The 14,415-nt window shown below is 48.3% G+C and overlaps 1 protein-coding gene across 1 annotated transcript; it reads left to right on the top strand.

Annotated features, from left to right (window-relative positions):
• Positions 1–7,668: 7,668 nt before the first annotated feature.
• Positions 7,669–8,929, top strand: LOC119323735 (ethylene-responsive transcription factor WIN1-like). The gene is made up of 2 exons (XM_037597440.1): positions 7,669–7,989; positions 8,115–8,929. The coding sequence occupies exons 1-2, from the start codon at positions 7,907–7,909 to the stop codon at positions 8,653–8,655; spliced, it is 624 nt and encodes a 207-aa protein (XP_037453337.1). The 5' UTR covers positions 7,669–7,906; the 3' UTR covers positions 8,656–8,929.
• The last annotated feature ends 5,486 nt before the right edge of the window (positions 8,930–14,415 follow it).

Below are 14,415 nucleotides of genomic sequence, written 5' to 3'. Positions count from 1 at the left end.
AAACTGAGGGGAAAAAATCCATGATCTACATAATACAAATGCCATGGCATAATTTTTTTTGCCATGCAACCTACAATAAAATTATCATGGTCTAATTAATAAAATTGCCATGGTCTAAATAATGAAAGGGAAACGATTCTCATCACCTATTGATCTTTAATCGGACGGTTCCGAAGCATCCTCTTTCCACAGTCTAGTTTGCAACTGGCCTATTGTTGCAATCTTCTCCCTGCAACAATTAATTGGCAACCACCAAGCACGCGCGTCACCAGATCCGCCGGCGCACTGACGAGCAAGCTTTCCTTCATCGTCGGCCCTCCCCTCTCTCTCATCCTCTTTCCTCTCCTCGTCGGTTGGGCCCTCTCTCCTGCTCATCTCCTCAGACATCGGTCGCCTCTACACCGGCCAACCGAAGAGCTCGCCCAAACCGCCTCCTGCCGGATCCGCTTCGGCAAGATCGACACCTCGCTCCCTTGGCTGTCTCCGCCCCTCCGTCGTCCCCGACTTCACCCGCCTGCATCGAACGCTACTGCTAGACGAGGAGGTCGCCATAGGGAGTGTGTTCGTCGTGTCGTGGTTCGCAGTGGCGCTCGTCACCTCCTCGAGCTCAACCGAAACCACCGGTGCCACGGCAGCAACAGATCCCGCAACATGATCTCCTTTGCATAATTTTTCTGTAACAAGACATCTATTACAAAAAAAAGTTCTACAAATATTCATGCACCATGTTCTCTGTTGCAAAAAAAATCATAGACATTTCTGCAACATGATTCTTGCTGTAATTTTTTTTTCAACCAACCTTTGTTTGCAAATGTTTCTGCAACAAGATTTTTGTTACAAAGGATTCCGCAAGAAGACTTTTGTTGCAAAAGTAGACGAACACGCCGTGGCCGCTAGATTATGCCAGATCTAATGGCTAACGAGGCGGTGGACCTTTTAAAAAGATCCGTCGACCAACGCGTAGCACGCCCTTAAATTGTCATGGTGTGCAAAATAGATTTGCCATAGAACTATCATGGTGTGACTAATAAAATTGCAATGCTTGAATTGAAAATAATAGCCATGGTGTGTAAAATAGATTTGCCATAGACACATGTCAAATTTGGAATGATGCACGGAAATAAATTTTCCATGTAGTTTGGTGTCTAAAAATCATTGCAAAATAAATCAAAACAAAAGCGGTGATGACCTACATTTTTTTTGTAAATTTGCCATGTATCTAAGACAAATTTTTACATATTTTTGCCACCTAGTAAACATATTTTTGCGCATATATGTACGGTTGATCCATGCATGCACGAGAAAGAGAAAGCCACCGTACGTTGGACTCGTCTTAAGGCCAGCTTTAATGCCTTGTCCCTCAGATTTGTCCTTTCGGCAACTTTGTCCTTACAAGAAAAAACGTCATCAATCGCAATACTCCCTCCGTCACGGTTTAGAAGGCACAGTTAAATTTACGTGCGTTTCCACAATAGACAAGGTTTAGGGCGCATTGCATTTATTTCTAGTAGCTAATTCGGAGTACTATTTCTATATGCATGCGTAGTGTGAATGCTATTTTTCAGCCCATCTCATAACCAATAGACAACCACCTAGGTCCCAGAGAATTTCCAAGTGCGCCTTCTAAACCGTGACGGGGGAAGTATTATGTACTCCCTCTGGTCCTTTTTACTCTGCATATAAGAATTGTCTGAAGTCAAACATCATAAAGTTTGACCATATTTATATGAAAAAATATCAACATCTATAATGGTAAAGTTATATAATATAAAAATTTAAGTAACGAAGCATATAATGATAATGATTTCGCATTGTGAATGTTCATTATTTTATAAAATTGGTCAAATTTTACGAGGTTTAATTTCAAATAAATCTTATATACGAACTAAAAAGGACCGGAGGAAGTACAACTGCCCTTATATCATACCAGGGCTTGCCCTTACAATTTTCTTCGCCGATCAGCAATCTGATGTTCAGATCCAACTCATTTTGAGCTTTTTCAAGAACATGCAACCAAAAGCACATGAATAGGAAAGGTAAGAATTAAATGATATGGCATGTTAATTAAACACTATAGAAATTGCAAACGCATGAATATGTAATAGAAGTGATTTCGCCACGCTGTATATAGAGAAAACAGAGGTAGGAGCATCAAGTGTTTGCCGTAGATGTAACCGAAACAACAGAATTTTTTTAGAATAACATGCAAAATGTTCATGGTAAGAACAACTCTAACATGGCGACTTATTTCATCCGCCTATGTCTGTTTAGGTTGCCGCGGATAAAAACACTGGTCCAACGCGCCGACCCATTCCTAAAAATCGTCCATTTCACGTTCGGGCGGACCCATTTCCGGCCCAAAATTGCGCATGGGCGCCGACGCTAAGCGGACGCGCGGCGCGTCTCCTTGGTGTCCGCCGCGGTCCTGCATGTCGGCCGCCCAACTACCACCCGCGGTCATATTTATGACGACCATCGACACCGGGCCAGCCTGACAGTGTGTAGAAGGGCCGCGTGCCCGTCCTTTTCAATGGACGCATGCGGCGAGGCTGGTCTCATCCACAACCCCCGTCCATATCTAGCCAGCTTTGCTCCCTCGTCGACGACCAAGAAACCATAGCCAGCGAGCAGCAAACCCTACCCAGCCAGCCATGGGATTCTTCAACGGGGAGGGGGGGAAGAAGGGGAGGTTCAGCGCCAGAGCGAGCTCTTCCCGTGGGCACCCTGCTACATCGTCGCCGGCTAGGCGCGCCACGCCACCGCGGGAGAGGGAGCGGCTATACATCACAGTCCACCAGGCGTGGTGGCACTGGCAGTACCGCCAGGCCTTGCCGTATCCAGATGAGAACTTGCCGCACGGCTGGCATCTGGACCCGTAGTGCATCCCCATCCTGGCGGCGCCGCGGTCTGACGGGCGCACGCCGAGTAGGTTCACCGGCGGCGCGAGCTCCTCACGCCGGAGCAGTGCGCCATGCGTGACTACACGCCAAACTTCCCCAACTGGGAGAGCTGGTTTGCGCTAGAGCACGAGAAGGAGCGCCGCCTCGGCGGCGTCCACATCAACCACGACCTTCCACCGCCGCCCCTGCAGGTAAAGCCGGAGGAAGAGGAGGCGGAGGCGGAGTACCAAGCCGCCCTCGAGGAGGCCCTGCAGCACGCGCTAGAGGCGAGCCGGCTCGAGGAGGATGCCCATTGGGATGGGATGGAGCAAGCCCTAGCTTTGTCCGGGGCGGGGGACTCCGTCCAGGCGCCCCTGTTCGTGCCGCCGCCGTCGCCGGCACCGCCCCTCGTCAAGCACAAGGCCGAGCCGGAGCCGGAGAGCGATCCAACTCCCACGCGCAAGCGGTCACCACCGTTGGCCGAAGGAGTCCTACTCGTGGACCGGCCAGCTCCGTGAGTGGGTGAACACGCCTCCCTGCTACTTCGCCTCCACGCCGGAAGAAGAGTCGGCCCATCTTGAGCGCTGGAAGGCGCATTGGCTCGCCGAGGAGGGGGGCGACAGCGAGCGGCAGATGCGATATGAGCAGATGTTGTGCCGCGACGAGGAGGCTCTGCGGCTTAAGGAGGAGGAGAAGGAATGCGCCCGCCTTGCCGCTATGCCGCCGCCGCAGCAGACGCTGGAGGAGGCTGCCCTGACGGCCTATCAAGCCGCGTTCGGGTGGGCTGGGCCTCCCCCCGTCTTCATTGACCTCACCGGCGGCGACGACGACGACGGGAAGGGCAAGGGCAAGGCGGTCTACTAGGGCAGTGTGCGGGCGTTTATTAGAGTTTTAAATTTATATTTAAAGTGAACTTTGGCCGGCGTTTGACCGGCCATTTATGTATAATTATGCTTAATTCGTCAGTTTCAACCACGTCGGCATAAATGGGCCGGCCTCCCGTTGGGCGCGCCTGCCGACCCAAATGAAAAAATGGACGCGCACGTCCACATGGCCGACCCAAACGACAAAGAGCGGGCAAAGCGCGCGTTCGTTTGGCTCGGCGCGTTGAAGTTGCTTTAAAAAATTCAGTGAGTACTACATACACGCAACACATGTCCCCTAGTTGCATCCAGGTTGGATGAGCAGCGAGATCAATGCCAAATGTAAAACTGGATGTGAGCGCGGGGCGCAGATCCTTGGCCGGGCGCGGCGGTGACTGCGCGCGGCGAGCGCGGTGGCTGGTGGGGCGCGGCGGGCGTGGCATCTCTGGAGCTCGAGGTGTGCTGCAGTCAGGGCCTACTCGTCTGCCCTGCTGCTTCGCTGGAGCTGCTCCGATCTGGATCTGGCCTTGGTGGTTCTGATCTTGCTGCTGCTCCTTGCGATGCGATGGTTGCTGCGGTGGTGGTGGTCACTATGGTGTTGCGGTGGTGGACGGCGGCTACGGCCAGGGGGTGGTGCGTGCCTGGGCGCGGTGGATCGTGGGATCCCGCGGCTAGGGTGAGGTCGGCCTCAGCAGGGGTGGTGATTGGTGGGCGGCGGTCGGTGGGGGTGGTGGTCTCCGGGAGAAATCCTTGCTCCGGTCTTCATCGGAGCCGGCGACGGCGGCGCCCGCAGGTGTCGTGATCTTTCTTGGAAGCGTCGCCGTGGAGGTGCTCCTCCCCACGGCTTTGGCTCCGGAGGGAAACCTCAGATCCGCTGGATCGGACGATGGAGGCGTCTCCGCGTCTTTCTCCTCCTTGGGGGCATCGTCTCGGAGCCGGCTACGACCGAGAGACTGGTGGATTGCGGCATCTTCGCCGTGGATGGTGGCATCTTCGCCGCGTGGTTTGCTGAGGCGGGGCGCTGGTTTCTGGTTGGCAACGATGATGGCGTCGAGAGGAGCTCGGTTCGCGGCTTGGACTTCGGTAGTCGGTTCTTTTCGGCGTGTCCGAGGTGCTCTTCCGTGGATTGCTTGGTTGCTTTGAAGTCGGAGCTGCGGTGGAGCGGATCCAGGTGGTGACGATGACAGGCACTCGGTGGTCGTTTGCGGAGGGCACGGTCGGCGCAAGTCCTGCATATCTTCCTTGTGAGGCTCGCCGTCAAAGTCGGAGCTGTCGGTGGCTTGCGCGTGTGGCCATCTGGTGGCATGTGCCGTCGGGGTTGTGTCCCATGTCGGTGGCCAGGATGGCCGGTGGTGCCCATATCATGTGGGTTGGGTTGTATCGGTTTTAGCCTGGTTTTCCGTCAATTAACCGGGCAATTCTCTTCTCCTTAATCAATGATAATGGCAAATATTTTGCCTCGTTTCAAAAAAAAAAGTAAAACTGGAAAGCATCCAAGTACTGTACTTAATAGGGTCTGATGATCATGTGAAGACTAGTGACATCTCAAATTACTCTCCAGAATATCAATTAGTCGCCGCAAATTGCTACCCAAAACTCTTGCATCACATGCCACTCTCGTAACTTTGATAGTTAAGTTTTGTCATACATGTATTCACGTTAGTTACCAAAATACAGGGAGGTTTGGGTGCACGCTTTCCAAAGAAAAACCGTGGGACATTAGTGTGATGCAGATAATAACGAGGCGCTGCACGTAGGCATATCCATATGCAGTATGCACCTTGATAGTTGTCCGATCACTTAACCGTGTTTCTCTTCCTTGCGCACAATGCAGTTGAGCTAGTATCGTGAGACACAACGAAAAATAATTGAGGCCGGCCAGCCAGACTCTGGCCAGGTATCCCGCTAAGGTCCTCGAGTTCTACCAGAAACTAATGATTTGGCAACCCGGTCTGGCCACATATTGTCCCTCATACCCTTCCACATATTCATCCATCCACCATCTCAGCCAAAATCAAGCAAACAAATGCATTTGTAATACGTGTGACGAGACAAAAAGAAATACTGGCTACTCATGAAACTCCACAGTGCAAAAACGTATAGGGACTGAAAGCACAGAAAAGTATCATTTTTACTTCTAGAATAAGAAATCTAACGAGATATTATTTCACTTGTGATCAGTTTAAACAAGTACACATATTAACACTCGAATTTAAGGAGTTTTTGGTTTGATCAGTCGAGATCCAAAACTCCAAAGATTTCTAAAGAGGCACTAGTACATTGTGAAATGGTCCTATTTCCTGACTTGATGTACTGCTGCCAGTTTGAACTGGTGTGCTGCATGTACTTGCCATGAGGAAAAGGTTGCGTGCAGTGCAGACAGTGTCAGAAGGAATAGATCGGTCACAGAAGCTTCCTGTCCAGCAAAACCTGACACAGATGTCTGTGGAGCCTGCACATATCTGCTCCTCATTAACTGGGTCGACAGGGGTAACGGACTCCAAGCAAATCCGATTCACTTCAACACACAAAATAAAATGAAATCGGGGCAGTTGCCTCGTGAAATATGACAATTATTGCAGACCAACTGTTGGACACTTAAATGTCGATATCACCAGACTGCGTAGGGCCGTCCACGGCCTAGTTAGTACTACCATTGCCGTGCATTGTCAGGGCATCTATCCCATTTGAGCAGATTTACGGATGATAATGTTAAGAGCAGCAAGATGTTTACAAATCTGAAGTCACTGCCATGGACTTTCAGACTGCGTGAAAAAAGGTCGAAACAACACATAATTCATAGGTGGAAAAACTTTGATGAAATTTGTGAAGTCTTGCGACCAAGCACGACGATCATAACACAGCAGTCAACAATATGTCAGAAGATATAACTTTTAAATTCTCCGTCAAGCAAAGGAAACATGAGCACGCACCATCGTCATCACCAGGCTGTACATGGAGCTAACCTTGGACAGGCTTAAATGCGAACCAGCTCCAAGGAAGCGATCCCAGAGCCAAAAATATCGGAGCAAAGGGAAGCTTGACAGCTCCCCAGCAAGTCTTACTCAAAACCGCTCTATCAAGTCTAAAAGTAATCTGCACTAGCTTAAAAGCAACATTTTGTTGCCCATTCCACGGCTCAAACAAGACTGGGTGTTGAAAGATGAAGAGGGGTTCCAAATGAAGCAAAAGAGCCTCCAAGAGGCTATCGCACACAAAGCACAAAATATCCCGAAAACGCTGGTTTCCCAGCACAAGTCTTACCATATTGACAATCTAAACAGAAGTCTTGACATATCAGTCTTTGCAGTTAAGTGCCAAGGGGGCCATGCGTCCCATGGCACCCAAACCCATGATTGGATTGGGCATCTGGACCACGGCCATTAGCTACGAAAGAACCAAGATGGTGAGCTCTCTTTCTGTATCTGGCTCGGTTTTACTTGCAACTTTGTCCTGGTTTGTAACATTATTGTAACTTTCATTAACTCATTTAGCTCAAGGCTTCTGGTGAACAGCTGTTGGTACCTGACCTGTTGGGCCTTTAATAATAATAATAATAATCTCGGGATCTGATCTTTCAGAAGAAGAGAAGACATGGCTAGTTGTAGGAGCTTAGGTGAATCAACTCTGCCAGTGCCAGGGCTGCCCAGCCCCACAATTAAATGTGGCTGGCCACTGGTGTAGGTGAGCGTGTTTATTACCACTGTACTAGCAGGGAAGGTGGTTATGCTATGCATCTACTACTCAGTTCACCGACAGTCCACCCCTGTGGACCCCCTCCAGACTTCCGTTGCGCCTCCCCCGATCTCGCTCGTCTTCTGCCTCGGCGCACGGCTGCGTGCTAGACTGGTGGTGGTACTGGTAAGTGACCCCAGCAGCAAGGCACCCATGCTCTCCGGTGTATACACTGTCTTCCAATGATGGCCAGTGAAAACTAGACCAGGCACACTCTCTTCTGTGAGGGGGGGCGTGTGACACTGTGCCGCGTACTATTTGACTACCTACGCATCTAACCACATTTAACACGGCAGTGCAGAAGCAAGTACAGGCTGGGCAGCTTATATTCATCACTCGGACCAGAGCTCTTCTCCTCACCCCCCACAACACCTTGGCGGACTCAGAGGCTCGTTCCCTCGTCTGTGAAGGACAGACAGACAGAACAAAATGGTGCAACCCAAGAAGAAGTTCCGTGGAGTCAGGCAGCGCCACTGGGGCTCCTGGGTCTCTGAGATCAGACACCCCCTCCTGTAAGCCCCTCCCCTCCTTTCTAGCTTCCCTCGATTCCCTCTAACTTCCTCTAAAGATCAGTGGTTTCTTTGTCGATCGGTTTACAAGATTCTAACAAACTGCATGCGTGTCTTTGTGAATGAAGTAAAAGGAGGGTGTGGCTTGGTACCTTTGAAACCGCCGAAGAAGCTGCACGGGCCTACGACGAGGCCGCCGTTCTGATGAGCGGCCGCAATGCCAAGACCAACTTCCCCGTGCAGAGGAGCAGCACCGGCGATCCTGCCCCAGCTGCAACCCGGGACGTCCGTGGCGGCAGCTCCTCCTCCTCGACGAGCAACCTGTCCCAGGTTCTCAGTGCCAAGCTTCGCAAGTGCTGCAAAGCGCCGTCTCCGTCCCTGACCTGCCTTCGCCTCGACACCGAGAAGTCCCACATTGGCGTCTGGCAGAAGCGCGCAGGGGCCCGCGCCGACTCCAACTGGGTCATGACCGTGGAGCTCAACAAAGGGGCCGGGCCATCCGGCGATGCGGTGGCAGCGCAGTCCACAGTGTCAGCAACCACGGCTTCTTCACCGGCGAGTACAATGGATGACGAGGAGAGGCTCACGCTGCAGATGATTGAGGAGCTGCTGAGCAGTAGCGGTCCAGCTTCGCCATCGCATGGAGAAGAAGGTAGCTTCGTCGTCTGAAAAAGCATGGACGAAACAGCATGGCAACGTCGCCATCCGAGATCAGGATCCCGTACACTGGTTGGTACGCAAGCAGTTCAGGTTGTTTCAGGAAGATAGATATATGTCTATTACTCAATCCAAGTTACAAAAAGCATAAGTTTGCAACTGTGTGCAGCTATATGTACTTATATTTGTTATTACATACACAGTCACCGTCAAGATACTTTATTACACATCAATGTCCGTTATGTAGTATATATAAAGGAAATAAATAGAATGTGGTTTTGTGTTACATCATGCCTTCGTTCAACTTCAGACTCCAAACTTGGAATCTTAAGAGAAATCTAAATAACATGATGAAGGTGATATTTGTGACGAAGACCTCAGCTCTATACCACAATCATTTCTAAGGACCATGGGCTCTAGAGGTTTATATACACAGAAGAAAGCATCAACCATTTTCTTGTATTGATGCGATATGTGTATGCATTTATTGTGAGGAAAAACATTTATAAGGGATATAAGACAAACCAGCAAGCAGCCAAGCACCAATGCAACTCAGTCAAAAAAAAAAGATAAAAAATTGTTCAGGAAAAAATAAGGTATCTACCGAAGCCTACAACTTGGCATTGTGCCTCAGCTAGCACACAATTCCATCATCTGCAGTCATCAGGAATTTCCTTCAAAACAAGGGAGGTGAAATGTTTTTGAACATGAGAAGGGTATATTGTCAGGAAGCTCCCTTCTGCCAGTTTATGTTAGCAATGTTGTCAACAACTCCACATCATGCAATCACATGCTCAGCAACGTAGATGTATGAGTATGCATTTTTCAAACTAAATCCTAAGAAATCCACCTAGAACTCTCCCAGACCAAAGAAGACTTAAGGGTGTGAATGATCAACCCAAGAATGGACCATAGAAAAATTATTCGAGGACAGGTGTACAAAAAGACCTTGAGAGTCGTATTTCTCCTCAATGAATGACGAAATGCAATGCACAATAAGTGATAATTAATCAATCATGTTAGGTTAGCTAGGATGAGCCCATGCTATAATGACCAGCAGATCCTTTGCCTTCAGACTAGGAACAACTGATAGCAGCCTTGGAGCTTCAACTAATAATCAAACAAATAGAACATAGTCACTAGACAGATACAGCTCATGTCAATTATGCACTAAAGAGAAGGCCATCATATAAGGTGAGTTTGTGAAAATAGTTACGTACCAGTGATGATGACCATCCATCATGGTAAGCCCAAAATGAGCAACTCTTGCCGATTTGGCATATACAGAACTAGAAGAAACTTAATGGTCAGAGCTTGTTAGATCGGATGCTAACTCAACATTGGCAAGTCAAAAGAGTTTATGGGTGTGAAAAGAAAAGATAGACACATCAAGAACGACGAGCAAGGTCCTCACATTCCTTCTTTGTCTTTCCGGACTTCAGAATATGGAGAAATGACAAAAAAAAATCAGCTATGGTTGAGTTAGAGGTTGGTACAGAGCAGGCATGCTTAAGGGCCCAGTCAGTTAGTTGGTCAGTCATTATAAACAATTTTATCAGAAAAGGAGAAAACAATAACACAGATGGAAAAACGCTGTCAACCATAGTTTCTAAATACTGAGCTACTAGGTCAGGGAATAAATGGCATTACACAAGTTTGGGTTCTTAAGATAGCTGAGTTGCGTACTTTCTTTATCATGTCCCTGTCCATACCTATATAAAGATGGAAATGTTTGAATGGAGACTGTCTGTCTTTTCACCTACCATGTCTTATTCGCACCGTCAGCAGATGTAGTAATACTGGCCTTCAAAATTCCTGAACTCGTCCGCCATTACTGCCACAGTTCCTATCCTCAAGGGGATCCTTCAAGCAACAAGCAAAAGCTTTCTCCACCTGCTCCTTCAGACTTCAGCCAACTTCTGCAGTAATGTGCATGTAGTATCATTTCGAAGTCATTCTTCGACCCTTTGCCGCAAGCTCCCATGTAGCATCACTACACACCACTTCACTCTTGATGCACAATAACAGAATAAACAACATCAAAGGATCCTGCTCTACAGGGACAGCTCTAAACAGATTTATATCCTAAGTTGGTCTTTTCCATCTTTTATGTACAAGGTTGTGAAGTGCCATATACTAATTGCTAACTACTAAGGTATATATTTACAGTAGTGGACTTTAACATGTATGTGTATCACAGGGTGAATTTGGTGACTAATTCCGACCACTCCGTCGTCCTATATATCACAGGGTGAATTTGGTGACTAATTCCGACCACTCCATCGTCCTATAAGTTCAATAAATAAGTTACGCACATCCAAGTACTAAGAAATTATAACACGGCAAACACATAGTACATCTAATTTTGAAAAAGACAAAGGGCAAGTGAAATGGTTAGGTAATTACGTCTCATTATTCAGAAGAGTATATGACTACCCTAAATTGTCCAGTATCATGTGCTCCATAATTTCTAGTACCACATTAGCAGGTCAAAGAACTCCCATGTTGCAAAAGCATGAATTAAATATGGCCAGCAAGATAGCTGTGATGGTCCTCCGACATTAACTCTACCCTTTGCTTCAATACTATTCAAACAAATCAGTGATGTCATTTAATAAAGATTGTAAAGCATATCACATTAAGTTACTTACTTTCTGATAGTTATATTTTCATATGCTAGATCTACATATTATAGTTTAAATAAGATTAACCATACATATGACTCGAGTGTCTATTATGGTTCCACATGATAGAATTGTCAGAATAAGTTGTTGAATGGAACAGCATAGGATAGACAGCGTGTTTGGTTGGTGGGAATTAGTGACAGGGAATGAGAGTTTAAGGGGTATGAGGCATATAATCCATTGTTTGGTTGGGGGCAAGGGAATTGAGGAAGGAAGGGGAAAGGTAACTAAACAGGCTAATTCCCACGTATCTCTTCCCTAGTCTCCCCCTGTTAATTCAGGTGGGATGAAGCTTCCTCCAAATTCCCACCATACATCAAACAGGGGATTTGGACTAAAAATCTACTCCCTCCGTCCCATAATGTAAGACGTTTTTTGTCACTACACTAGTGTCAAAAAACATCTTACATTATGGGACTGAGGGAGTACTTCTCAAGCCTAATCCCTAGACAAACTCCCTTCTGTAAACTCCCAATCCCTTTCCCTCATGCTGCCAAACACGCTGAGAATTCTTTCCCCATCTCCCCCGACCCCCGTGCCGCCCCTCCTAGCATTTTTTTTATGATTTCTGCACATAAGGGCATGTACAATGGTTGATAAGATAGTCTTATCTTAAGTCTTGCATGTGATTTAGAGATGACAAAAAGATTTGTCTACAATGGGTCATCTCTTAGCCTTATCTTTAATAACTAGCAATTCCTAAAAATATGGTGAGACATATTATGCTAAGAGATCACCTCTTGTCTTCTCTTAAATAAGAGAAGACAAGCCTTTTCTTATGAGTTCTCTCTCCTTCACCTCATCATCTATCCTACGTGGCACTCCTAAGATAGCACCATTGTACATGCCCTAATTTGTTCCCGTTCGATAAGTGTCCCGTCAGACATTGAAACTAGGTTTGGCAGCTACACTGCTTAATAAAGATTTCCAGTTGGTGCAAGCACACTCTGCATGTGTCCAGTTTTACTATGTCGATTTATACTGCCTCCGTTCCATATTATAGTGTGAATAGATTTTTCTGAAAAGTCAAATTAGTCAAACTTTGACCGAGTTTATGAAGAAAAAATTTATATATTCAATTCCAAACATATACAATATAAAAATATAACTGATGATGTATCCAATGATATGCATTTAGTATTTTTAATGTACATACTTTTGTGTATAAACATGGTCAAACTTCGGATTGTTTGACTTAAAAATAATGTATAGGTACTACCTATAAAACCGGAGGAGTATGAAGTAGTAGTACTCCCTCCGTTTTTATTTACTCGCATATTAAAGTTGACTGTTAATGTTTGATCAAATTTATAGAAAAGAATATAAATATTTAACATAACAAATTTATATGATGTGGAATTACATTCAACAACGAATCTAATGGTATTTGTTTGTTATTGTATATGTTAATATTTTTGTTTATAAACTTTGTCAAAGTTTGTAAAACTTGACTTTGACCAAAACTAATATACGAAGTAAATAAATACGAAGGGAGTATCTGTCAAGCCTACTGGCCTAGCACTCTCATCGAAAAAGGTTCTACTAATTGTGTGCTTCGCTTCTTGGTTTTGGTGCGTTCAATTGCTGTCGTTGAGGATTTTTTGAGAAATTCATTGTAAAATAAACCAAGAGCAGATAGGCTCGGTATTTACCATGATAACAGTGGCTGACTGGGTATTCAGTCATAAGGACAACTTCAATGTGGCAACCCAATCGTCTTTTGTCCGTTTGGGTTGACCAATGGATGGACGCGTCTAGTAATTTTATTTTATTTGGGTCGGCCGGTGTACCTAATGGGAGTCAGACCTGTATTTGCCCGTGTTAAAAAGCAAATACCGAAGACACACGACTAAAATAAACATAATTAAATATAAATGGTCGGTCAGCCGCTGGTCAAAGTCCACTTAAACATTAACTAAACACTAAAAACAACTCCGCGCCCGCCCGTTGCCCTAGGCGTCCGCCTTGCCCTTGCCCTTGCCTTTGTCGTCGTCGCGGTCGCCGGTGAGGTTGATGAAGGTGAGTGGCGGCCCAGCCCAACCGAATGCGCTCTGGCACACCGCCAGGGCAGCCTTTTCCGGCGTCTGCTGTGGCGTCGGCATTACGACACGACGGGCGCGCTCCTCCTCCTCCTCGCGGCGCCTCCTCCTCCTTGCGCGCCCAGAGCATCTGCTGCTCGCCGTTGGCCTGCTCCTCGGCGAGCCAGTGCGCCTTCCAGCGCTCCAGGTGGGCTGCCTCCTCGTCCGCGCGTTGCGGCATAGTGCACGGGAGGCGCGCTCACCCATTCGCGGAACTCACCGGTCCACGAGTAGGCCTCCTCGGGCCAAGCGGGGCGACGACAGTGACCGCTTACGCATGGGCGTGGGCTCGGGCTCCCGCGCGGGCTTGGGCCCAATGAAAGGCGGCGGCGATGACGGGACGAACAGGGGAGCGTGAACGGAGTCCCGCCGCCGACAAGGCGAGGGCCTGCTCCAAGCCATCCCAATGTGCATCCTCCTCCAGCCGGCTCTCCTCGAGCGCGCGCTGTAGGGCCACCTCGAGCGCGCACTGTAGGGCCGCCTCGAGCGCGACTTGGTATGCCGCCTCCGCCTCCTCCTCCTCCTTTAGCAAGACATCTAGGGCGGCGGGAGGACGACATGGTCGACGTGGACACTGCGGTGACGCTCCTCATCGTGCTCTAATGCAAACCAGCGCTCCTAGTTGGGGAGTCTGGCGCGTAGGCATGCATTGCCCGCTGCTCTGGCGTAAGGAGCTCACGGCGGCGGTGGACCTCGTCGGCGTTCGCTCGCGCCAAGCGTGGCACCGCCGGAATGGGGATCCGCTGCGGGTCCAGATGCCAGTCGTGCGGCATGTTGACATCTAAATATTGGAGGGGCGAGTGGTACTGCCAGTGCCACCGCGCCTGATGGACTGGGATGTGCAGTCGTTCTCTCCCGCGGTGGCGAGCCGCGTTGAGCCGCTGGCGGCGGAGGAGGCACGCGGGAAGAGCTCGCGCCGGCGCTGAACTTCCTTTTTCCCCTTCCTGCTAAAGAAGCCCATGGCTGGCTAGGGTTTCTGGTCATCGGCGAGGGAGTAAGCGTGGCTAGAT

The sequence above is a fragment of the Triticum dicoccoides genome, chromosome 6B, assembly GCF_002162155.2.
Source record: "Triticum dicoccoides isolate Atlit2015 ecotype Zavitan chromosome 6B, WEW_v2.0, whole genome shotgun sequence".
NCBI lineage: Eukaryota > Viridiplantae > Streptophyta > Magnoliopsida > Poales > Poaceae > Triticum > Triticum dicoccoides.
This window is presented reverse-complemented; position numbering and strand designations above follow the sequence as displayed.

What these genes read in the sequence shown, in the direction of transcription:
- LOC119323735 (XM_037597440.1), top strand. Translation starts at nt 7,907, where the DNA reads ATGGTGCAACCCAAGAAGAAGTTCCGTGGAGTCAGGCAGCGCCACTGG. An exon ending in GAGATCAGACACCCCCTCCT is followed by an intron (nt 7,990 to 8,114) that starts GTAAGCCCCTCC and finishes TTGTGAATGAAG; the next exon opens with TAAAAGGAGGGTGTGGCTTG.